Here is a 25,678-nt window from a genome sequence, read left to right as displayed (position 1 = left end):
AATACGTATCACAAAACTGATCACATTGCCTGAAACCAGACAAGCATACCTACGTTTTGATATATAAATTGTGTATGACAAGTAGATCTTGTGGGCGTGAGAGCAATTTGTTCGCCCTTTTTTTAAAGATAATTTTTGTTTTCAAAGATCTCCACTCTAAAGGTCACATGACACACTCTAAACCTGCTCCATAGGATTACATTATAACCGATAAAAAAATCACTAAACGTAAATTGCGTTTTCACAAAAACCGTATAAGATATCAATCTAAAAAGTCATGTTTGGATAGCTGAATATTTTGTGACCGCTTTAAAGTTTGTTTGGTGTCTGTAAGTGAAAGTATGAAGGAGCTGAAACTTTTGGCAGAACGTGTGTTTTGAAGCAGGAAAAAGGATGTTCTCATTGACTTCAATGTTAAAAAAAAGTGTCTAAAAGCTTAATATTTTAAAAAGTATAAATAGTACAAAAAAACTTGAAGAAGTCCCATCGTTAGCTGAATGAGACGAACATTTTAAAAGTTAAATGGTCTCAATAGCTGAAAGTATGCAGAAGTTACGCAGAGCCAAAAAACGTACGGAATAAAATTAAGAAGAAGAATAACTAGAAAATGCATTCCCTGAGGAAAATGCGAGTGGGAATGCTGAATTGCTGAGCCCGCACCAAAGCCATTCACCATAACCACTACACTATCTTTAGGACACACAGCTCCTTTCTCTATCTGCAAAGTAGAGAGTATGCTGACTTCCTGGTCGCCCCTCCCCCCTCAAGAGGTTTCCCCTCCCCCCAGGTCAGTGAGGAGGAATATTGCACTGAGGTAGAAAGCTATTTATGGAAAGAAATTCCATTACAAACGCCTTTTAATTCACAGACCAATACATTAATTACGCCTCCAAACAAAACGTAATAAATCCACAACCGTACATGCGATCGATACAGCGACTTCACCGTTTGAAAGACACGGCCCTTGTGAACGCATCGATATGAAATTTATGTTGATAAACTTAAAATTGTGGCCATGCCAGCGATTTAGAAAAGAGCGTCTTTGTGTGTTTTGCAGGAAAATTTTTTAAATTTTTAACATGGACGGTCAATGAGAGTGGTTTTGTCACTCTTGTCCTTTAGAAGCTCCTGGAACTAAAACTAAAATACGTATCACAAAACTGATCACATTGCCTGAAACCAGACAAGCATACCTACGTTTTGATATATAAATTGTGTATGACAAGTAGATCTTGTGGGCGTGAGAGCAATTTGTTCGCCCTTTTTTTAAAGATAATTTTTGTTTTCAAAGATCTCCACTCTAAAGGTCACATGACACACTCTAAACCTGCTCCATAGGATTACATTATAACCGATAAAAAAATCACTAAACGTAAATTGCGTTTTCACAAAAACCGTATAAGATATCAATCTAAAAAGTCATGTTTGGATAGCTGAATATTTTGTGACCGCTTTAAAGTTTGTTTGGTGTCTGTAAGTGAAAGTATGAAGGAGCTGAAACTTTTGGCAGAACGTGTGTTTTGAAGCAGGAAAAAGGATGTTCTCATTGACTTCAATGTTAAAAAAAAGTGTCTAAAAGCTTAATATTTTAAAAAGTATAAATAGTACAAAAAAACTTGAAGAAGTCCCATCGTTAGCTGAATGAGACGAACATTTTAAAAGTTAAATGGTCTCAATAGCTGAAAGTATGCAGAAGTTACGCAGAGCCAAAAAACGTACGGAATAAAATTAAGAAGAAGAATAATAAAAAACGAATATCAATACTGGGAATGCTTATTAAAGCATTCCCACTAATAAAAAACGAATATCAATACTGGGAATGCTTATTAAAGCATTCCCACTAATTATCTACAATACATAATATCGTCAAAATATTCTGAGAATTTGGAAAAATCTCTGCGCACAAGGGACAGGGTTGAAATGCCGGTGATCCTTGGGTCCTCAGACGGCACTGCATTAAATCAGGCATGATTCTGTGATGTACATCACTGCATGGGCTCAGGAAAATGCTGCACTCTTCTTTGGGCCAAAGCTCATTTAAAATATTCTGTTGCAAAGTGTAAAACATTTCTGTGGTCAGACAAATGGCCCTAGGCCCTATGCCTCCTTTCCCAGTCGATGCCCAATAGGGAGAAACGCAGCATCGGGTGGAGAAATAGCTGCTGACGTCACCACGCCCCCAGCTCATCGGCCCGAGCCGAAGCTGGTTTGATTTTTTGCTTATGCTTCCAAGTTGATACTTTGTAACTCATGAAGCTTTCTAGATGTCAGTTCTTTTTCCATTGAGTGGAATAAAGTGAACGTTTTTATCAAATTACTGCTCTATGAAGCGCTTTTTTTCCTCTCTACCCACACATTCCCATACCATCTCCTGAGGCTGATCCCACTCCCCGAGAAATCTGCAGGAGACAAAAGTTTTTTCTCTGGATTACCAGCGGAGGCGCGGACCAGGAGGGATTGTACTGAACCCCTGTGGGGATCCGACGGATCGGGTAAGCGGACACTTATTACGTTTGTCCGTGGATGTTGTTGAAGATATCTGCATCAACCTTGTCATTAGACAGAGGACTGAGTCCCGTTATAAACCTTTGCATCGGTGTGATATCATAAGGACTTTTTCACCAATTCTTTTTTGTTTTATGTGTTTTCCGTTATTGGAATAAGGACACTTTCACACAATATGTATTGTTCCAATTTGGTTAAGCACGAATCTTTCTTTTTCTTTACATAGCATCTCGGAGATTGCCACAGTTACTTGGCTGCCACCCAAAAAATAGCAGTTTGTCATTAATTCATTCACATGTAACATGGCTGCAGAGTACTTGCAGCCAGGCACAACGCTGTCAGCCTCTCCTCGGATCGTTTTACTTTGAGACTGATAACAGGTATTTTAGGCACATTTAAACATGCCTTCCCAGGGTACCTCTGCTTTTGTTTTTGTGTCACTTTTTAGTGACACACTGTGGTAATTTTAAATGTTTTCTGGCGGGATTTATGACGTCATATCAGTCGGGGGTGGGAGGAGCTTGGTTTTCTGCTGTTTTTTTCTTTCTCTGTCCTTTTTTGATTGGTTGATGGCTCTTTATATTTTGCACATTGTAACCTTACATTTATCACATGCCTGACGAAGGGGCCCCACGTGGCTCCGAAACGTTGCACTCTCTTTGTGTTGTGATCATGCAATAAAACATCCGTTTGGACGCTATTTACGCTGTTCCATGGTGTGCTGGCAAATATTTCTACAGCAGGAGAGTCAGGATGCACTCTACGTTGCAGATAGAGAAAGGAGCTGTGTGTTAGTGGGCGTCCTGACTCTCCTGCTCGCCCCCTCAAGGGAGGGGGTGAACACGACACTCCACACCAGGAAGAAAGCCTTGCATTACTGTGTGGAGTTACAGACAGAAGAACAGAAAATGAGGATTTCTCAGAAGAAATAAGGACATTTAAAAGCAAAATCAAAGGATGAGGTAAGTGAAGGAGGACTGCACTACGGTAAAGGAAGCTATTTAGGGGAACATTTTTTTACTTTAAGCTGATTGGCAACACTGGTGAGAGCACAAATTAATTTCCCCTACAATCTAACAAAATATTTTCTTAAAGGAGCTTTTCTGTTTTATAAACAGTGTAAAAATTTAATTAATATACAAATTAAATAAGTACCCCTGTCTCCAAAATTCTTGACGTTGTGAATACATTAACCTTTGAAATCTGAAAACATTATATTTGGCCATGGAAGTGCTCTCAAGGAGCTTCTTAGGAGTTTTACCAGAATTAAACTAGGAGTGGGCACCAGGTCTGTCTAACGACAGTGAGAGTAAACCTAACAGTTGGCATGGAAATATCTTAAACTCTAACAAAAAGTGCTGTCATTTGTGACTAACCTACATAGTCAACTCCTTCATGGCCCTCTTAAAATGAAGGAGGTATGAAAATGACGAGTAGGGAACCCTGAAATAGGCCAAAAACTCATACATGGCTAAGAACAGCTAAAATAGTGGATGGGGATGTTACCCTACCCTACCCTAACTATAGGACAATAAAAAGTTAGGCACGTCAGGGCTCTGGGGGAATTCCAAGATCTTATATTTGGTTTAGTTCGTTTTTCTGCATTTCTGGCAATGAAAAGGGAACGAATAGTTTAATGCTGATACTAACTTAAATGAAAAAACAGAGATCAGCACAACTTTAATATTATTCATTTTTATAGTTGCAACATTTATATCTATATAATGCTCTTTGGAAATAGGTGGAATCACAGGTGATATTAACATCATTCCAGTTTTCCTGATGTGCTTTAGGTGTACACCTTATGTTAGTTACCTCTGTGGCATAATGTAAGACATTTCCCCTTACTACCTGTGCCAGGGACAAAAGGATAGGGAGGGTAAACATCCAACAGAGGCAGACTAGAACCTCTGTCAGCCTCTACTTGCTCGTCAAATAAACTGGAGACAAGGTGCTGGATGTCAGGTAATTAGACTGGGATTAGTAATATGTATTGATTGTATCTAGTCAATGGCACTTGAAGGCTCTGTTTAAATGGCTCTTATATATTAAGTCCATGCAATAGCACCCTGGAACACTATGGTAAAAAGGTAGATAATGATAGCGCTACACCAATAGTCATTAGAGTCAAAAATCAATATTCCTTTATTCATAAACAGGATTTAACAGTATAAGACATTCACAATGTTTCAGGGAGTTAATAATTGTTCTTGTTCATCAGGGCTTGAAATGGTGCGTACTAGACTCATTAAAAAATAAAGTTCACTGGTTGTTTTAAATTTAGAGAACACAGCATCTGTAAGCACGTTGTTTGCTTTAAATTTAGAACAACCTGTCTACTTATTTTCTTGATGAGCACAGAGTCCAGTTGTCTTTGTATATGCAGCTTTTAAAGCCATGCTAAAGGTGTACTGTTTTAACCCCAGAAAAGCATTTGTTGTTTTATCATCCTTTTTTGCTTTTTTTTTAAAAGGTGCTTATTTAGATTTTACAGAATAACAAAAACAAGAGAGAGAACAACTCTGAGGCCGCGTACACACGGTCGGTCCAAACCGATGAAAACGGCCTGAAGTCCAGTTTCATCGGTCCAAACCGACCATGTGTACGGCCCATCGGTCTGTTGTCCTTCGGACAAAAATTAGAGAACTTGCTTTAAAATCGAACCAATGGATGGCTGACCATCAGTCCAAACCGATGGTTAGTACACAAAAGCATCGGTTCAAAACCTGCGCATGCTCAGAATCAAGTCGACGCATGCTTGGAAGCATTGAACTTAATTTTTTTCAGCACGTAGTGTGTTTTACATCACCACGTTCTGACCCGATCGTTTTTTGGAACGATGGTGTGTACGCACATCAGACCATCAGGCCATTTCAGCGGTGAACCGATAAAAACGGTCCGTCGGACCATTCTCATCCGATGGACCGATCGTGTGTACGCGGCCTCACACTCAATACATAGGAGGAATGTAGATCATTTTCATTACTCTTGCATAAACAGTAAAGGATATCCAATTACTAGTAAATCAGACGTCCACCCTGCTCTTGCACACTTAAAAAAGTAGAGAACCCCAGGAGGTGAGAGCGTTATAAGCAGGATTAAAAAATATGCAGTGCCAAAAAAGGAACACTAACTACATCCACACGTACACGTACACATTCATACCAAAACCATATACGTTCCCCATACAGCACCATGGTCCCTACCAAACTCCAACTTGGATGATAAACCAGAGGGAAACAGTGCAAAGAAAAATTATCAATGGCTCTTTGTGTATGCCACACCAATTTACATCAGTGGAGAGAACCTGATTAAGTTAGCTGTGATAGTAATACATCTTCCCAGAGAGCATCAGGGACATCGAACCATGGTTGCCATATCTTGGTAAATTTCTTAGGGCATGCCCTACTTTTATATATCAGTTTGAATTAGGTTAGATCACCATGCACGTTACAAAAGAAAGCATGAGCTGAGAAAGGGCCAGCTTTCTTTCAATGTAATAAGTTTTACGAGCATAGAATAACAGTATATGTAGCAGAGTCCTAGCATGCGTCCGGGGGGGACAAAATCATTGCAGCAACAAGATCACATCTAGAACAAGCAGTATAGTGTAAGTGGTGGACAAACTTAAATTGAATCAACTGATCAGCTGTGCTGATTAGATCCAAAAGGCAAACCTCTGTAGCCTCTTCCCAGTCCTCCTCAGAGAGCTCAGGCAGCAGCAATAGCCACTTGAGATGAGAATTCTGAAAAGGGTCAGCCCCCATCAACTGAAGAAGGTCATCACCAGTTTGGAGATTTCAGGGTACGCCAAGAGGTCTTTAATGGAAGATTCCGTGAGCTTGACGGTCAAAGGCCCAAACTGAGTCTGAATGGCATGCCGCAGTAAGAGATATTTGAAAAATAATTTATTATCAATGCCATATCTACGTCTTATGCCGCGTACACACAACCGTTTTTAATGTCATGGAAAAAACTGTTTTTCTCAACGTGATTCTTGTCAAGCCTGCCTTGCATATACACGATCGTGAAAAAAAAAATGCTCGAGCAAAGCGCGGTGATGTAAAACACGTACAACGGCACTTGGAAGTTCCATTCGGATGGCGCCACCCTTTGGGCTGCTTTTTCTAATTTCGTGTTAGTAAAAGTTTGGTGAGAGACGATTCGTGCTTTTCAGTCTTTGTGCTTTTCAGTCTGTTACAGCGTGACGAATGTGCTGTCTTCATTACAAAGGCTAGTTTACCAGAACGAGTGCTCCCGTCTCATAACTTGCTTCTGAGCATGCACGTTTTTCCCCTTCGTTAAAGTCTACACACGACCGTTTTTCACGACGTGAAAAACAACGAGAAAAATTATAGCATGTTCTAAATTTTTAATGCCCATTTTTCCCGTCGTGAAAAATGCTCTGGAGCCTACACACGATCGTTTTTAATGACCAATTTTAAAAATGGCATTTTTCTCGTCATGAAAAACGGTCGTGTGTACGCGACATAAGTGTTTCAAAGGACACACAATTTTTATTATCAACTATGTGAGAGAGGTGAGTAATACTGAGATGACCCCACCAGGTCAAGTCTGGGTGACCATATCATCCTTTTTGGTAATGAAAAGAATATTGATTTGGACTCGAAAGACCAATGGTGTGGTGCTTTTACTATATACTTTCTTTACCAGAGCTTTTAACCTCTATTTGTTTCCCAATTATGTAGAGCTATTATTTTTTTAACCAATAAAGATCTCTTACTTTATCACAATAAACACATGTGACATTTTGGAGCCACATAAGAATGCCTTTTTCAAGACAAGAGAGACATAAGAAAAACACAAGCAATAAATCCAGTGCCATGTACAGTGACTCCTTATAAAATAAAATATAAATGGTCATTACCAAATATAAACAAAATAACCTAGTAGCAAAGTGATTAAAAAAATCCAGTTTAAAATCACTGACCTTTCCCATGCTAGCAGCACAGCAAAAATTGAAGATTTCACCTTACTCTTTATGGTGCCAACATGGTCACCGGGACTGGAATTGGGACAAAATCTCCCCAACGAGGCCTCTGGCAGCAATAAAAATATACACAGTGGAATTTGTCTTTAAACTTACCTTTTTTCAATCTGAATCCAATTAAATTTCTTACAATAATAGCAAGTACTCAGCTTTCCCAGAATCCTCCACCCTACACCAGTAATTGTCACACTGTATCTCCCTTATGACAGCATACAGCTTGAGGTTTAAATTACAGGCAGCCTGCTGTATGTAATTACAGCATTCCCAGCAGTGTCTGTAGATGTACAGAACTAGGAGTTTTATCTTTGGTTTTAATCTCTGAAAGTGAACTACTGTCTAAATGGATATTACTATATGAATAGTACTACAATCTATAAAATTGTAGGTTATTAAATATGATTTTTGATTTATAATATGAACCAAGATCCTATTACTTTTCTTCATTATTAACAGCACCCTTTATACACACAAGAGCCTTAAACCTATGGCACATGGCTCTGGTAGGGGTTGTCAACTCTGCCACCCCTGGTGCTATACGAATGCCAATTACATTTGCTAAAATTTCAAACAAATTTCTCATGCAAACATAACTTGTAAGTACAAGTATAAAAAAGGATCATCTACCTGTGGTCCAAGAATAGGAATTTCCACTCTAAACTGTGTCTTGATGTGAATTCTTCACAAGGCTCCTCAATATTGCACAGTTCCTGCACACATAAAGCAAAAATGATATAGTTATCATTGTGTGACTATATGGGTTGAGATATCATAGTGATAGTTGCAGGAATCCATTGTAACTTTTCTATTTAGATTTTAGGGATGAAGATGTAGATTATGCATCAACACCGTGGCTTAAAGTGTTACTAAAAGGATTGGGGGCTCAGGGAAGCTGTAGTGGTGCAAGTCGCAGGTCGCGGTACGGTGGCGGAGTGGACATTGTTATTCCACATGGGATGGCTAGTTGTATCCCTAAGGCCCCGTACAGACGACCGAACATGTTTGCTGAAACTGGTCCGTGGACCAGTTTCAGCAGACATGTTCGGTCATCTGTACAGCCGAGCGGACAGGATTCCAGCGTACATTTGCCCGCCAGACCGTTTTCGAGCGGGCAAATGTTTCTAAACATGTTTAGAAACATGCCCGCTGGAATCCTGTCCGTCGGACATGTTCGGTCGTCTGTACAGACTTACCGTACATGTCCGAGCGGCGCCATCCCTCGCATGCGTCGAATGACTTCGACGCATGCGTGGAAGCATTGAACTGCCAGGGCCACGCACGTCGCCGCCTCATCGTCGCGGCGACAGCGCGGCCTCGTCGCCGCGTATCGTGTACGCGCGGATTTCTGTATGATGGTGTGTACAGCCATCATACAGAAATCTCCGGGCGGGCATGTTCGCTGAAAAAGGTCCGGCGGACCGTTTTCATCGTACATGTTTGCCCGTCTGTACGAGGCCTTAGAGGAGGACTGCACTGATGAGTATGCTACTTAGAATACTATGAGATGGTCCAGAGGTGAGATGTCTGCTATGTATTTATGATTTGTGGTTGTAAGTTCAAGTCGTATCTTAACTGGGTGTGCTGTACTGCATTTATTTCTGTGATTTTTGTATCTTCCTTTGTTTTTTGGTGTTCTTCAATAAAACCCTATTTGATTTTAAAAAAAGTGTTACTAAACCCACAACAGTACAACCAGTCTGTATATGAAGTACAGAATTCTTGTTATACTCACTGTGGGACCTAAGGGATTAATCCTATGCATTGTGTAAAAAGGCTGTTTAATTCTGCCTTCTCTGATCTTCCACTGTCCCCAATCCATCTTCTGATAGTACAGAGCCTTGGGGGAACTCTGCACATGCTAAGTTTGGTGTGTATTGCTAGAGAGTTTATTTTTGTAAGGGTGCATGTAAACTGCACAGGGCCAATCAGCACTGTCAAGACAGAGGGTCAGAGGTCCTACAGCCTCATAGGACAGTCAGAGTAGACTTCTCCTACAAGCTTTAAAGTGGATGTAAACCCAAATTATTATTTTTTTTATGTCACAATGTACAGTATAAGATTTCCTATCATATGTGCCCAGTCTTTCCACACAGAGTTAATCCAGCTCTGAGCAATCCTCTTTTATTGTTCAGTGAAATAAAACGGACTTACAGAGAAAAACCTTTGTCCGTTCCGCCCCCTTGCTGTGAGTGACATGTTATTTACATATCTCATGCACTAGACTGGAGACAGGTATTATTTTTTAATTCCCACCCACTTTTCTGAAGTCATGTGGTTACTTTTCTGGTTTATGACTGGATGTTAGTGATCATAGCAGAATTTAGTGTAAAGAATACACAGGAAAAAATGCATGTTGACAAGGGGAGTGTAGAGGTGGGCGGGGAGTCTACTGACATCACGACTCCACCCACCGAGCTCCAGACAACAGATCCACCCACATAATCTGCAGTTTTTCAGTTCTTATAACAGACACAGGGGAGACATTTGACAGGTAAGGATACATGCAGGAGACATGTATATCCTTATAGATCAGCACTATGGCAGTAGTTTAGAAAGGATGAGAGTGGGTCTACATCCACTTTAACCAGACCCTCATAGAAGTCACAAGACTTCTATATACTGTTGACAAGAAAAGGTATTTAGCAGTTTATATTTACTGAAATAATTGCATTTCCATGTTCTGTGTACTGTGGGAGACCAGATATAATGAATGCAGTGTCCTAGGTTTATTAACACTTTAAGGTTTCTTCATGTGAAAACGTGGAATAAACTCTGCCAAGAAATAGTTCTGGACAGTTTAGTTGATTTTTTTTTAAAGAGCTGAATGCGTACCTAAATATAAAAAATATAACTGGATACTGGGTTTAGTAACACTTTACATTACTGCATGCCACTATGATCAGGACTTTAGACAAATTAAAAACTATAGGTAAGAATGAAATGCATAGGTGATTCGAGACACATCTCTGCCCAGCAGTTTAGAGAAATAAGCAATGGATAAAGGCAGAACAATTGTGTAGAAGAGTGACATGTGTATGATATTGATTAGCTATAGGAAGTAGTAAGTAATCCATATTGTTAAAAAGTGACTGCACTCACCTTGAGAAATTGTGGAGTGACAAGCCTCACTGTGGCTACTAGACATATCTGTTCTTCACTGGCTGACCGAAATGCCCTTGCAACAGCCGACTCAAAACCATTATATGAAGATGTAGGCACTGTAACAAGATTGGACAGGTCCCCACATCAGCAAAAGTTAAGATTAGATCTTTCATTCTGTTCAGAGTACAGTGCTACTGCTGTCAGAAGGTCAGGTGAACATATAACATAGCATGATCTTATCACAGTTAACACATATTGTGCCTACACATATAATACACAAACAATTGAAAACAACTGTAACGTTCTGTATATCATTTTGTGTATTCTAATGCATGTGTCAGTTATATATTTGTTGACATGGCATTTAACCACATACAAAGAAAATGTGGCACAGGTGTCATAAGGTTTATCCCTTTTTTTTTTTATATGAAATTGCATGTATGTAATGTATTTTCTCATTGTAAAAAGGGTACATTTTTGTGTCCCATTGTGTCCTATTACTCTCCATTCTTTAGACACAACAAGAAGCTGACATCTTTTAAAAGCGAGGGAAATCCCCATTCACTTAAACAGCTTTTACTAGAGCAAGTGTTCCCATAACAAAACTTCCACTCCATTCCTGCTAGTTCTAATTCCTTACAATGATTGATAGAGATTAAACTGAGAAATCAGTTTGATAAGCTCAACCATGTCCATCCTAAAGCCCAAAATTATTTTAGCATGTGTATGTCTGTGCATGATGTACAACAGTGATTCTCAACCCTGTCCCCCAACAGGCCATGTTTGCAGGTTTTCCTATATCTTGCACAGGTGCTTTAAATCAGAGATAATAGCTTGGTATTTTGGACAGCTATTTTATCTAAGACCCCTTTCACACTAAAGAGTTTCTCAGGTGGTACAGCGCTAAAAATAGCGCTGCTATACCGCCTGAAAAACTCCTGCCCAGCAACCTCAATGTGAAAGCCGGAGGGCTTTCACACTGAGGCGATGCGCTGGCAGGAGAGAAAAAAATCTCCTGTCAGCAGCATATTTGGAGTGGTGAGAGGAGCGGCGTGTATACCGCTCCTTCATCGCTCCTTCCCATTTAAAACAATGGGAAACCATGGCAATACCGCCCACAATGCGCCTCTGCAGAGGTGCATTGCGGGCGGTATTAACCCTTTATCGGCCGCTAGCGGGGGTTAATACTGCACTGCTTGCGGCCGAATCCCGCGGCAAATCTGGCGGTATAGCGCCTATTTTTAGCGGCGCTATACCACCACCGCGGCTCCCATCCCAGTGTGAAAGGGGCCTAAGTGAAATTCCCAAAACATGGCCTGGTCTGGGTACTTGAGGACAGGGTTGAGAACCACTAGCGTACAAGACAGCTTAGGAACAGCAGTTGAGATATTTTGCTGTCTAAGAGCTCATTACAAGAGCCATATTGCTGATAAAGTATATGTAAGCATCCAACAGACACAGGTTGACATTAAAAATGCAACCTTTGAATCACTCGGATACTGCCTTTTATTTACTATAAGAATCTGAATGGTGTTATGTGCATACCACTCACTTTTCTTTGCTCATAGTAAGTGATTGTTTACTTTGTGGGGCGCTTCAGTATTCAGCATTGGATGTGACATATCATAAAAACTATACTAGAAATAAATTGAATGCAAATGTGTTTTACATATTACATCAATCAAAATGTATACAATTGGAATAGTGGGTCTAGCAATGCAATAAGCAGATATCGTTTCTCTGTCTGATGGTAATCTACAATTACCAACTCAACTCCATGAATCCAAAAGGGATGAAGGACTAAAGAAGCCCTCTAACAAAGCAACTATGCAGTCGTGCTCTTATAATGAGCTGTTTTCCACTCTTGTCAAATTAGCACAATGGCAGAATTAGTCACAATGACATTAGGAATAGTGACATTAGTCATGGTTACAATACTCGGCATCTAATTAACACATTTAATGTGTATAGATAATATAAGAGCTTGTTATCGCTGCATAAAGTTGACTGTAAGAATAACAATCCATAACATTTTGAGAAAGGTTACAAAGCTGCTGTCACATATTTTGTTTACTGCAATTATGCTCAAATGTAGGTAGAGCAAGTCACCAGTACATAATGATGTTGGAAACTATGTACACAAGGAATTTGGGGAATGTTTTCCAGTCTTAATGGTGCTTAGAACATGGGTTACAAGTAGATTAGATGAGTATTTTATGGATCAGAAGTATTATTGTATGGATGGACCAATTTAAAGGCTCTTAGTTCCTCTATTCAATAGGGTACATTGCAGTTAAAAAGAAAACATTTCTAGTATAATCGTTCCTATTGGATGAATAAACTAGCTGACCAAACAGAGCACACAGGCTCTGGAATTTTGAAAGAATACATAGTCAACACATGGTGAACATGGTCAACTACAATTCTAAATGTTGAATGCAGGGATAGCATTGCTCCTCTGCGTGATGGTAGACCCACAACTCTTGTGGACCTTAAGCCATGCAGATACCAGAAAGTATTGCTAGTGTGGCAGCCTGAGGAAGACTGCACATTAGATGTTATTGCATACGTAATACATCTAATAATTGCATTAGAATATTGTAGGATTGTATAACACAAGTGGATCAGGTGAATTGCGGGTCACGAGGAATTTTTTTGATTTTGTAATAAATCCATTAACGTACAAAAATCTATACAGTCAACTTGTTAAGCCTCATTTTAAAACAGCAAGATCAAAATGCCCAATCTAACGACCAATAGAAACACTTGTTGTTTGCTAAAAAAAAATGTTTTTCTTTCTAGTTTTGGACAATGGAAAGATGAAGGGTTATATTTTCTAATCATGACAATGGTTCTAGTGACAATTATTATTTCCCTTCATGTCTAAAAATAAATAAATAATCTATTTGTTTCCTTCAGTGTTTCTGAATGAGGAAAATATTTTCGATGAGGATACAGAAAGCAGTAAAAATCTTACTTTGAACATTTCCTTACTCTATCCAAAGCAAAGAAAATGTCTGGTGTTACACTTTAGGGAAAGCTACATTCTAGCAGACTGTAGTAAGCATTGGCACAGTCAGATTCCAAAAACTGGTGTAGGTCACCAGCGGATATACAAGTATTAGTATTTATTTTTTTACAGATTGCCCCTTTACAAAAAAAATAAAAATTAGCTTCTAAGTCACTTTAAGGACAATCGACTGAAACTGGTCTAAGGGTGTCCCTCAGATACTGACTGTTGCCTCTGCGCTGATGAGGTCAGGGACTGGTTTGTTAAAAATGTAAATATCCCTTTAAAAAGTTAATACATTCTAACCAATATTTTCATGAAATACAGCAAAGTTTTAAAGACTTTTAGAAAATACGTACCATGGGTAAAAAACTTAAAATCTACAACAAATTTTACATATTCATAAGTTGGAGGTTCATTTGGGTCAAGACTTCCTCTTGCTAAATGACAGCAAAACTCCACTTGTTTTTCGCCTAAAAATAAAATAAAAATTGGTTAATAAAATGTAAGGGAATACAAGAATACAAAAAAATATCAACAAGAATGTATAATGTAAATATGTTATAAAAATATAAATTTTATTTCAAAGATATGAATACAATACAGTAAAATTAGTCTTGCTGAGACAAAAGGTTACTTAATATGAATCAATGTACACAATGGCCCAGATTCAAGAAGCACTTGCGCCCGCGCAACCATAGGTTGCGCGGCGCAAGGGCTTACTTGCTCCGGTGTAACGAGTGCTCCTGATTCAGGAACCTCGTTACACCGAATGCAGCCTAGGATCTGACAGACATAAGCCTCCTTATGCCCTCCCATCCCAGGCTGCATTCTTGCGTTGGCCGCTAGGGGGCGCGGCCATTGTGATCGGCGTATAGTATGCAAATTGCATACTACCACCGATTCACAAAAGTTGCGCGGGCCCTGCGCACGCAAGGTACGGAGTTTCCGTACGGCGACTTTAGCGCAAGGTTGCTCCTGCTATAGCAGGGGCAACCTATGCTAAAGTATAGCTGCGCCTCCCGCCCGTGAAATTTAAATTTCACGTCGTTTACGTAAGTGAACCGTGAATGGCGCTGGACGCCATTCACGTTCACTTAGAAGCAAATGACGTCCTTGCGACGTCATTTGCCGCAATGCACGTCGGGAAAGTTTCCCGACGGAGCATGCGCTGTTCGCTCGGCGCGGGAGCGCGCCTAATTTAAATGATTGCCGCCCCCGGCGGGATCATTTACATTAGGCAGCCTTGCGCCCGGCTGTTTAGCATATTGCCCGCGCAATTTACGGAGCAACTGCTCCGTGAATCGCGGGCAAAGCGCAATATTTGCGTGGGCGCAGAGAAAAAATATTTGCTCTTTGCCCACGCAAATATTGCGCGATTCTACCTGAATCTGGGCCAATGAATACGGCTACTTTTAACATCTCTGATGTACCCAACGTTCGTATCATACATCCGATAATGTCTTGTGACTTCATTCATTGGGGTAAAAGCAAAAAGACCTACAGAGGGTCAGTAGTTGAAAAAGAGAAACCGGCTCGGCAAGATGGAAATGGCTACCCCCAAAATCAGAGGGTGACCCTATGGGGGTCCACCTACACAGGGGGCCACAATTATGAGCTAGTGTTACACCTGAAATGTTACTGGTATCAGTTTTAGACAGGGATGTGCAACTAGTATGAGTGTATGTGGGGGATGGGCATCAGTCCAGGGCTCAAGAAAGAAACAGCATGTTCCCTTAGGTTAGTTCTTTACTATATACTATTTACTATGGTGATGATGATGATAAATGTACAAGATATTCAGAAACAGAAGAATCAGGACAAGCTGGCCAAATCTATATTCATAGTAAATTGTATTATAGCCCAAAATCCTCTTTTTATTTTAAAATAAAATGTTTCAGAACAGAATGTATAACTATAACTTCACATTATTTTAGGATGCAGACTGCAGGATCATCTTGCAATAAGAGATGAATGCTCCAACCTATTCAGAGAATAGCCTCTAGCTGTACCATTTGGCAGGAACAGTATCCTTTTCTGAGCAATTGTGTCTGAATAAATAGTCCAGAATAACCATTCTCTTTGTTCTCTAAAAGCTGACAAATTAACTGTCAAGTAACTTTGTAATGTCCTTTTTAAACAGGTGAACAGTGTATTTATTACAGGGAATTGCATACAATGGCACAAACTGCATTTTCAAATTGGTTAATCTATTACATACTATTCATAGCCAAACCAATCAAAGATGTTCACCTGTTAGTACACTTCCTTCAATACACCCCTAGCTGTGATGAGTAAGGCACTACAGCAAACCCTTTTTTTATCTGTGTATGTCTGTCCTAATTGTCTTATTGTAGTCCAAAGCAAAAAGAAAAATGTTTAAAAACAGTTATAACAGTTATAAACAGTTATAAATGGTGCTGCCCACCTCTAAATATTTTTTTTTTTTCAGCTAGATGATGATCATTGTACTCTTTGCTGTGAAGCAAAGACAATTTAACCCCTTGTGGGATGAGACTTTGAAGGTGACAAGAACACCAATGTTATAAAAATATTAATTTAATTACAAAGATATGAATACAATACAGTAAAATTTGTGCAGAACTGCGACGGACAAGAAATCACACAAACTCTGTAAGCGATTATAGGGGGAATTCCCCTTATTGAAGGATATTGCCAAAGTCTGCAAGCCACTACAGTGTGATCATACGCATCCCTGTCTAAAACTGATACCAGTAACATTTTAGGGCCCTTTCCCACGTCCGGACAAATGGTCAGTTTTTTACAAGTCCATTTACGGACTTGTAATGTATCCCTATGGGATTGTGGACGTTAGCGGATGATGCATCCACTAACGTCCGTAACGATCCGCCTCCGCAAAGATCCGCTTTTTCAGACGGAAGAAAACCCTATTTTTCTTCCGTCTGGCGGAACGGATCGGATTCATCCGATTCCCCATAGGGGAGAGCGGAGGAAAGACAGGGCGGTCTCTGCACAGTGTGCGGGGACCGCCCTGTCCGCTGATAGCTCAGCGGGGATTTACGGATGATCCCCGCTGAGCCAACGGACACACACGGGCGGATCAATACGGATCCGCTCCGTGTGAAAGGGCCCTTAGGTGTAACACTAGTTGATGTCTCATAATTGTGGTCCCCTGTGTAGGTGGACCTCCATAGGGTCACCCTCTGCTTTTGGGGGGTAGTCATTTCCATCTTGCCGAGCCGGTTTCTCTTTTTTCTTTTTTTTCCATATACATTTTCTTTATTTCAACCAAACAAAAGAAGACAATAACACACAGAAAAAAAGAGGAAGGTAAATCTTCCATACATCATTGTAATAACATAATCTCATAATTGGTCTATTCCTCCATGCAACCATTAATTATATTTCAGAGTTTACTTCATGATCACATCATTTTATTCCTATATTTCTCCCGGTATCCGTTTCCCAGCAATTTAGACAAAAAACACCAAATTTTCTATCTGAAGTACTTCCAGCATCATTCAACTGTTTCCTCCCCAGCCTTACTGTCTCTGGCCCACCCCTTTCATTTATTGGATTTCACTTTTTTCAATCATGGAGGCTTAGCATCACATGTGGTCATTACCTTGGACAGGCTGCAGGCAAAATATTAATATCATCTCACCAATCAGTCTAATATCCACCCATCAAGACATTTTGATATTTGGACAACTCCTCCCAATAGCCAGTAGGGGTGCTGAATTTAATCGCTGCATCGATGCATCGCGATTCGGGGGTCCCCGATGCGGCATCGATGCATGCGACCCCAATAATCGATGTCCGTGACGTCATCCGACATGCCGAATTGAATCATTGACCATATAATCGTAATCGAATCGTGAGCACAGTGAAGATGCGCACCCCTAATAGCCATCCTATTGCTTGCATCCGATTATTGAGGTAGGGAGCTCCAAAAGAAAGTTATGTACAGAACCCTGCTGATTCCTCCCCCAGCCATGACATATTTGTATTTCAAAGAGAGGCACAGAGACTTAGTGATGACATCACTGGATCTAAATCAAAGTATGTATTAAAAAGGGATATATGAACAAGAAGGGAATGCGCCAAACTAAGTGCAGTAAATATGGGTTTAATTAGAAATAATGTTTTAAACAATCAATTGGCTACTCACAAAAGGAGTGATAACACAAGCATGGTAGGGCAAGAGGCTGGTCTGGTGTCACAGCGGGTCATCTGTAGCTGCAGGGGTTCACTCTGGCAGGTCTCAATACTGTGGAACCGGAGGAGATGGACATCCAGGAGTTAGGAAGCCATAGGGAAAACACAGGAGCTCCAGGAACCACTGGTGCTGCTTCAGAACGGCGTGCGTGTGTTTTCCCTATGGCTTCCTAACTCCTAGATGTCCATCTCCTCCGGTTCCACAGTATTGAGACCTGCCAGATTGAACCCCTGCAGCTACAGATGACCCGCTGTGACCCGCTGTGACACCAGACCAGCCTCTTGCCCTACCATGCTTGTGTTATCACTCCTTTTGTGAGTAGCCAATTGATTGTTTAAAACATTACAGGGAGTGCAGAATTATTAGGCAAATGAGTATTTTGACCACATCATCCTCTTTATGCATGTTGACTTACTCCAAGCTGTATAGGCTCGAAAGCCTACTACCAATTAAGCATATTAGGTGATGTGCATCTCTGTAATGAGAAGGTGTGTGGTCTAATGACATCAACACCCTATATCAGGTGTGCATAATTATTAGTCAACTTCCTTTCCTTTGGTAAAATGGGTCAAAAGAAGGACTTGACAGGCTCAGAAAAGTCAAAAATAGTGAGATATCTTGCAGAGGGATGCAGCACTCTTAAAATTGCAAAGCTTCTGAAGCGTGATCATCGAACAATCAAGCGTTTCATTCAAAATAGTCAACAGGGTCGCAAGAAGCGTGTGGAAAAACCAAGGCGCAAAATAACTGCCTATGAACTGAGAAAAGTCAAGCGTGCAGCTGCCAAGATGCCACTTGCCACCAGTTTGGCCATATTTCAGAGCTGCAACATCACTGGAGTGCCCAAAAGCACAAGGTGTGCAATACTCAGAGACATGGCCAAGGTAAGAAAGGCTGAAAGACGACCACCACTGAACAAGACACACAAGCTGCAACGTCAAGACTGGGCCAAGAAATATCTCAAGACTGATTTTTCTAAGGTTTTATGGACTGATGAAATGAGAGTGAGTCTTGATGGGCCAGATGGAAGAGCCTGTGGCTGGATTGGTAAAGGGCAGAGAGCTCCAGTCCGACTCAGACGCCAGCAAGGTGGAGGTGGAGTACTGGTTTGGGCTGGTATCATCAAAGATGAGCTTGTGGGGCCTTTTCGGGTTGAGGATGGAGTCAAGCTCAACTCCCAGTCCTACTGCCAGTTTCTGGAAGACACCTTCTTCAAGCAGTGGTACAGGAAGAAGTCTGCATCCTTCAAGAAAAACATGATTTTCATGCAGGACAATGCTCCAGCACACGCGTCCAAGTACTCCACAGCGTGGCTGGCAAGAAAGGGTATAAAAGAAGAAAAACTAATGACATGGCCTCCTTGTTCACCTGATCTGAACCCCATTGAGAACCTGTGGTCCATCATCAAATGTGAGATTTACAAGGAGGGAAAACAGTACACCTCTCTGAACAGTGTCTGGGAGGCTGTGGTTGCTGCTGCACGCAATGTTGATGGTGAACAGATCAAAACACTGACAGAATCCATGGATGGCAGGCTTTTGAGTGTCCTTGCAAAGAAAGGTGGCTATATTGGTCACTGATTTGTTTTTGTTTTGTTTTTGAATGTCAGAAATGTATATTTGTGAATGTTGAGATGTTATATTGGTTTCACTGGTAAAAATAAATAATTGAAATGGGTATATATTTTTTTTTTGTTAAGTTGCCTAATAATTATGCACAGTAATAGTCACCTGCACACACAGATATCCCCCTAAAATAGCTAAAACTAAAAACAAACTAAAAACTACTTCCAAAAATATTCAGCTTTGATATTAATGAGTTTTTTGGGTTCATTGAGAACATGGTTGTTGTTCAATAATACAATTAATCCTCAAAAATACAACTTGCCTAATAATTCTGCACTCCCTGTATTTCTAATTAAACCCATATTTACTGCACTTAGTTTGGCGCATTCCCTTCTTGTTCATATATATCTTTCAGAGTTTGCTTCTGCTTCAGGATTGCTGCTGCTAGTGCTATTGGACTATTATTGCATGATTATATTCACTCAATTTTTATTATTGACATGGACCTTATGATGTGCTGATGTTTCTGATTACTAATTATTGATTGAGCTTGTTTAGTCATGCGCCATCTACCTATACATTTTTTGTATTAAAAAGGGAAAGTTTTAATTTGAACATTTCATCAGCATGTTGATGAGGGTGGAAATGAAGAACCAGGGAGGGAAAAGTAGAAAAAACTTTCTTGTACACAATACCAGGAAGCAGTCATCAAGACTGTACTAGGTCACATACTTATTTTTTTCAGGCCCAGAAAAAAATGCAGCGTTGGCACCAATTATATTTAACCCCTTTACGCCCCAGTAACCCATATATGTGTGGCAGCAAAGAGATGCGCATTAATGCCCACATGCCGCTCATATGTGTTGCTGGGTAGGCAATATTTATGTGCACAAAGACCGAGCTGCCGAACACAGCTCTCTGCCCCAAGAAGACATCGGTAGCCAGCGGGACCAGGTTCCGATCATGTGACCACTGTGACAGCCAATCACATTGGTTACATGATCGCTGATCCTTCCTACCACTCCTCCGATCGTTAAGAACTTGTAAAGGAGATACCAAAGTGGGAGGGAAGGGGTTAAGCAATGTTTACTTTCAGTATGTGATAAAGTCCGACCTCTACGAAGAAAACAACAGCCAAATAAATGTAATTAGGACCATCTTATTTATTGGACTCTCTGTAAAATAATTTCCTAACATTTTATTCATTTTGTTGAAGTGTTGACTGTGTTTTTTGTAATAGAATTATGTTTTTAATACTGTTGTTGTAAACTGAAGCTGCATACCTGGCCTTGAATGTCTATTACAGTTTATTAGACTATACCACTTTCTGCACAGTTGTTTATATTAATTCTATTTCTTTTAGATCTGTATACATGATGTCAAGAAAATGCGCTCTGCAGCCTCTAAACATATTATAGTTAGCTAGAAAATTCCATAATGTAAATATAACAGGAGTTGGTACTTACTGTTGAAAAACTCTGGAGTGATTGGTTCCGTCATGAGGATGTGTGGTGCCAGCAACTTGTACACCTCACCATGTTCTCGCTCCGGCAGAAAATTCAATATATTTTGGTCCACTAAATCTGACTGATACAAAAGTATGCTTTGTCATGTTCAGTAAAATAAAAGTCTTATTTACCACAAAGATTTCACTTTTTAAATCTGTCCCATACCATGTGTTTGGTACATGTGGGCCAGTGACAATGGCAGTTAGTGTTTGATGTTATTTGTAATAAATGTTCTCCTCATTAGTTTCACTAACGTTGGACACTAGTGGCTAAATTTAACAAAACAGCTAGAGAGAGAAGGGAGGCAGAAAGCTCTATATAGTTTGGGGAACAAAGTACCGTAGTTTAGTGTTTCGTGCATCCGGAAAGTATTCACAGGGCTTCACTTTTTCCACATTTTGTTATGTTACAGACTTATTCCAAAATGCATTAAACTCATTATTTTCATCAACATTTTACAAACAATCTCATATAATGACAATGTGAAAGAAGTTTGTTTGCAAATTTATTCAAAATAATTTTTTTTTTTTTAAAAGTCACATGTACATAAGTATTTGCAGCCTTTGCTCAATACTTTGTGGAAGCACCTTTGGCACCAATTACAGGCTCAATAATTTTTTTTAGTATGATGCTACAAGCTAAGCACACCTATTTTTGAGCAGTTTCTCCCATTCTTCTTTGCAGGACCTCTCAAGCTCTATCAGGGTGGATGGGGAGTGTTGATGCACAGCCATTTTCAGATCTCTCCAGGGATGTTCAATCTGGTTCAAGTCTAGGCTCTGGCTGGGTCACTCAAGGACATTCACAGAGTTGTTCTATAGCCACTCATTTGTTATCTTGGCTGTGTGGTTAGGGTTTTTGTCCTGTTGGAAGATGACCCTTCATCCCAGTCTGAGGTCCAGAGTGCTCTGGAGCAGGTTTTCATCAAGGATGTCTCCGTGCATTGCTCCGTGTCATCTTTCCCTCAATCCTGACTAGTCTCCCAGTACTTGCTACTGAAAAACAGCCAAACAGCATGATGCTGCCACCACCATGCTTCACTGTAGGGATAGTATTGGCCAGGTAAGGAGCGGTGCCTGGTTTCCTCCAGGCAATGACGCTTGCCATTCAGGCCAAAGAGTTCAATCTTTGTTTCATTAGATCTGAGAGTTCTTCAGGTGCCTTTTGGCAAACTCCAGGTGGGCTGTCATGTGCCTTTTACTGAGGAGTGGCTGCTGTCTGGCCACTCTACCATACAGGCCTGATTAGTGGAGTGCTGCAGAGACGGTTGTTCTTCTGAAAGCTTCTCCTCTCTCCACAGAGAAATGCTGGAGCTCTGTCAGAGTGACCATCGGGTTCTTGGTCACCTCCCTGACTAAGGCCCTTCTCCCCTGATCTCTCAGTTTGGCCAGGCAGGCCGCTCAAGGAAGAGTACTGGTGGTTCCAAACTTCTTCCATTTACAGAAGATGGAGGACACTGTGCTCCTTGGGACCTTCAACGATGCATACATTTTTCTGTACCTTTCCTCAAATCTGTGCCTCGATACAATCCTGTATCGGGGGTCTACAGACAATTCCTTAGACTTCGTGGCTTGCTCTGACATGCCCTGTTAACTGTGGGACCTTATATAGACAGGTGTGCGTCTTTACAAATCATGTCAAATCAACTGAATTTACCACAGGTGAACTTCAATCAATATGCAGAAACATCTCACGGCGGTGAATATATGTACATATGATTATTTTTTTTATTTTTTTTATAAATTTGCAAAGATTTCAAACAAACCTCTTTCACATTGTCATTAATGGGGTATTGTTTGTAGGATTCTGAGGAAAATAATGAATTTTTATTCATTTTGGAATAAGGCCTTTTTAACCAAGATAAACAAACATACAATATGTCTGGTCATAGTTAGTCAGGGCTTGGCAGTAGCATGTGACGTGTTATTATATAGTCAAATACATAATTTGGGTCCGACAATATTATATACACTTTGACAGAAGATGTGAACAATAATGTAGAATAAATCTGTAAACGCTGTACTGTACTTTCCTCATGGCCAATACATCTACGGTATGTTAAGAACATACCATTGTTTCATCATTCTCAATCGTATCATTTTTTCAAATAGTAACCTTACATTACACAGAATACATAACATCTAGTGGTATCACTTTTTAGGTAAAGCTGATTGCATTTCAAGCTAGAGGAACCAAATCAAACTTTTTTGGACAGCCAAGTGCCTTGTATGTTAATTTGTACATAGGTATGACTTGGTTAGTAAGTCAAAATTAATGTGTACGTTTTGTGAGTTCAGGGAATTTCCATTCAGCAGCTATTATCTTTTTGCCGTAGAAGAATAATCAACGCAAAAGTAATTTTGTACAGTCTAACACATATATAATCCAACAGGCATCTAGCTGGATTACATACGTTGGGTAAATTTAGCAGAGAGCTAGTAAAGTTCATGATTTTAAAAGGTCCGTATAAATGGGAATACCAAACCATATGGTAAAAAGTTCCAGTATTGGATGGATGTTTGGAGCACCAGGGGGAATGTAATTTACCCAATTCGAATAGTATATGTGGAGTGTAGCAAATACGGTATTTCACCTGAATTATTTTAGACTTAGAAAAAAATAACTGAGGTCAATAAAAAATATATTTAACAAGATGACGTTTATAACAATAATAGGTCTTATTCTAATTTAAAACAAACATTTGTAAATGCTTCCAATAAGCCAGATAATGTGTTTAGTTGTTTTGCCCCTTTATAGGGTGTTCCATAATAAATGAACACCTTTATAAACGCCTTTAAAAAGGAAGATATTTGTAAAGTACATTTTTAACAAAATGGCAAACCCATAAAGGCTATATAGAATTTTCTTTGTATATAAGTCTATGAGGATGAACAGTAAAAAAAATTATATTTCAATGCATTCTTTTTTAAATCGTACACCATGTTCATAACATAGTGCAGTCAAACAGATTGTAGACATTAGGCTTCAGTAAAAAAGAATTATTGTTCTATGTATATATCACAATCAGTTATCCTGATAACCTGTAAGAGAACATAACTTACCGGTAAATGGCCAAGCAGAGATGAAACACTATCAGAAACATAAATGATCATCCCATCAGTGGTGAGCGCAATGAGGAAGCCATCTAGAGCCTAACAAAGAAAGACGGAAACTCAATCTTCTTTTAATGTGTTGAACCACACAGCACATTGATTTCAAGGATGGCGCCAAGAGTGGCTATTTATAGAACATACAGTTGGCAGACCAATTTATTTTATCTAACATTATTTATAGAGATGGCTAAGTGAGCTTGGAGCACTACATAAAATTACCAGGAATCAATCAATGCCGTATAATATATATATATATATATATATATATATATATATATATATATACACATACATACATACACACACACACACACACACACACACACACACACTTGTATATACACTCACATATCAGACAGAGAAATAAGACAATTATTATTAGTTCATTCTGCACAATTCTGTGTAATTTCCTAAATCACTGCTGTCAAATCCACTAAGATCTAGTTGTCATTCCTCTATCTAACATCTTTGCAGCAGCACACCATTGCTATATCCAACCACCTTATCATATTAATTGGCATTTCTATATCGCTATACATAATACAATGTCATACATGTCAGTTCTATGTTTAGGTCTTGTTATTTAGGGGCAATGATATCATCATTTCTAAAAGTTAAAGTAATGTAATCCTTGCTGCAATTGTAAAATATCAATGAAATCTAAAATACTGCATTGTAATTAATAAATTACAAAAAAGTACATAATTGATACTTGGCTCCACATACGCTTACTCCAGAATTAACATCTCCAACCCTTAATGTATTATCCGCGGGTAACATGTCCACTCGGCTATCCGCTATATGTATTACCCTGAACCCCCAATAACGCTTCTTTGCACCTCTCAAAACCTGTAATGCCCCGTACACACGATCGGAATTTCCGATGGAAAAAGTCAGACAGACTTTTTCCATCGGAAATTCCGATCGTGCGTGTGCCCCATCGGATTATTTTCATCAGAAATTCCAAGGAATTCCGTCGGAGTTTAGATAGAGAACATGTTCTATTTTACTCCGATGGAATTCCGTCGTAATTCCGATGTGATTTTGGTCAGACAAAGGTCCGACCGTGTGTATGGGGCTTAATTAATTCCACATGTACTGTACATCTCCTTTACTTCAGAATAAGTGACCAGAATGCACTATTGCTCAAGAAGATGGCAGTTTGCAATCTGTAAAATCCCTTTTCTACACCACTGTCCTACTTGGCTTTTTCATAGACTATTTCTTCTAGCTGCAGAAATGTACTGCTTGAAGCCATGACTGCTGAGAAGCAAAGATTCTTCTATGACCAACTAATGGACCAATACCTTGCCACCCCTCAAAAAGACACAGAGGCAAATTGCATTGGAAAATAGGGCAAACCCATAACTTTAATGAACTTTAAAAATGTACCAAATAAATAATGTCAGTCACATTTATACTGCGAGTACTTATAAAACATTAACTCACATAGCCAAAGAGGCCTGTCCTTACCATATGTGCCAGATAGGCATTAGACTGACCCCAAAATTTAACTTGGGGGCATAGCCCATAAAGCAACATCATTAGCTGGTAAGGTCAAAAACGTCAAAGTTGTGACACAACTTCACAACAGAAGGGAGGATGGTCAACTTTTGTGACAGCTGAATCTCCTCGGATCTTGGAGTTCAGGCTCCACCTCATCACC

At 39.7% G+C, this 25,678-nt stretch overlaps 1 protein-coding gene across 4 annotated transcripts in view; it reads right to left on the bottom strand.

Annotated features, from left to right (window-relative positions):
- The window catches only part of PASD1 (PAS domain containing repressor 1), a 215,303-nt gene that overhangs the window by 44,717 nt on the left and 144,908 nt on the right, over positions 1-25,678 (bottom strand). For all 4 annotated transcript variants that reach the window (XM_040323815.1, XM_040323818.1, XM_040323814.1 and 1 more), the window contains 5 exons: positions 23,962-24,051; positions 20,858-20,978; positions 13,985-14,098; positions 10,613-10,731; positions 8,141-8,223 (listed from right to left, as the gene is read on the bottom strand). In XM_040323815.1, the coding sequence (XP_040179749.1) occupies positions 8,141-8,223; positions 10,613-10,731; positions 13,985-14,098; positions 20,858-20,978; positions 23,962-24,051 (527 nt within the window). The remainder of the gene's footprint in view (positions 1-8,140; positions 8,224-10,612; positions 10,732-13,984; positions 14,099-20,857; positions 20,979-23,961; positions 24,052-25,678) is intronic.

Source organism: Rana temporaria, chromosome 9 (genome assembly GCF_905171775.1).
Source record: "Rana temporaria chromosome 9, aRanTem1.1, whole genome shotgun sequence".
NCBI classification, from domain to species: domain Eukaryota; kingdom Metazoa; phylum Chordata; class Amphibia; order Anura; family Ranidae; genus Rana; species Rana temporaria.
Note: the sequence above shows the minus strand (reverse complement) of the source record. Positions and strands in the feature narration are given on the sequence as shown.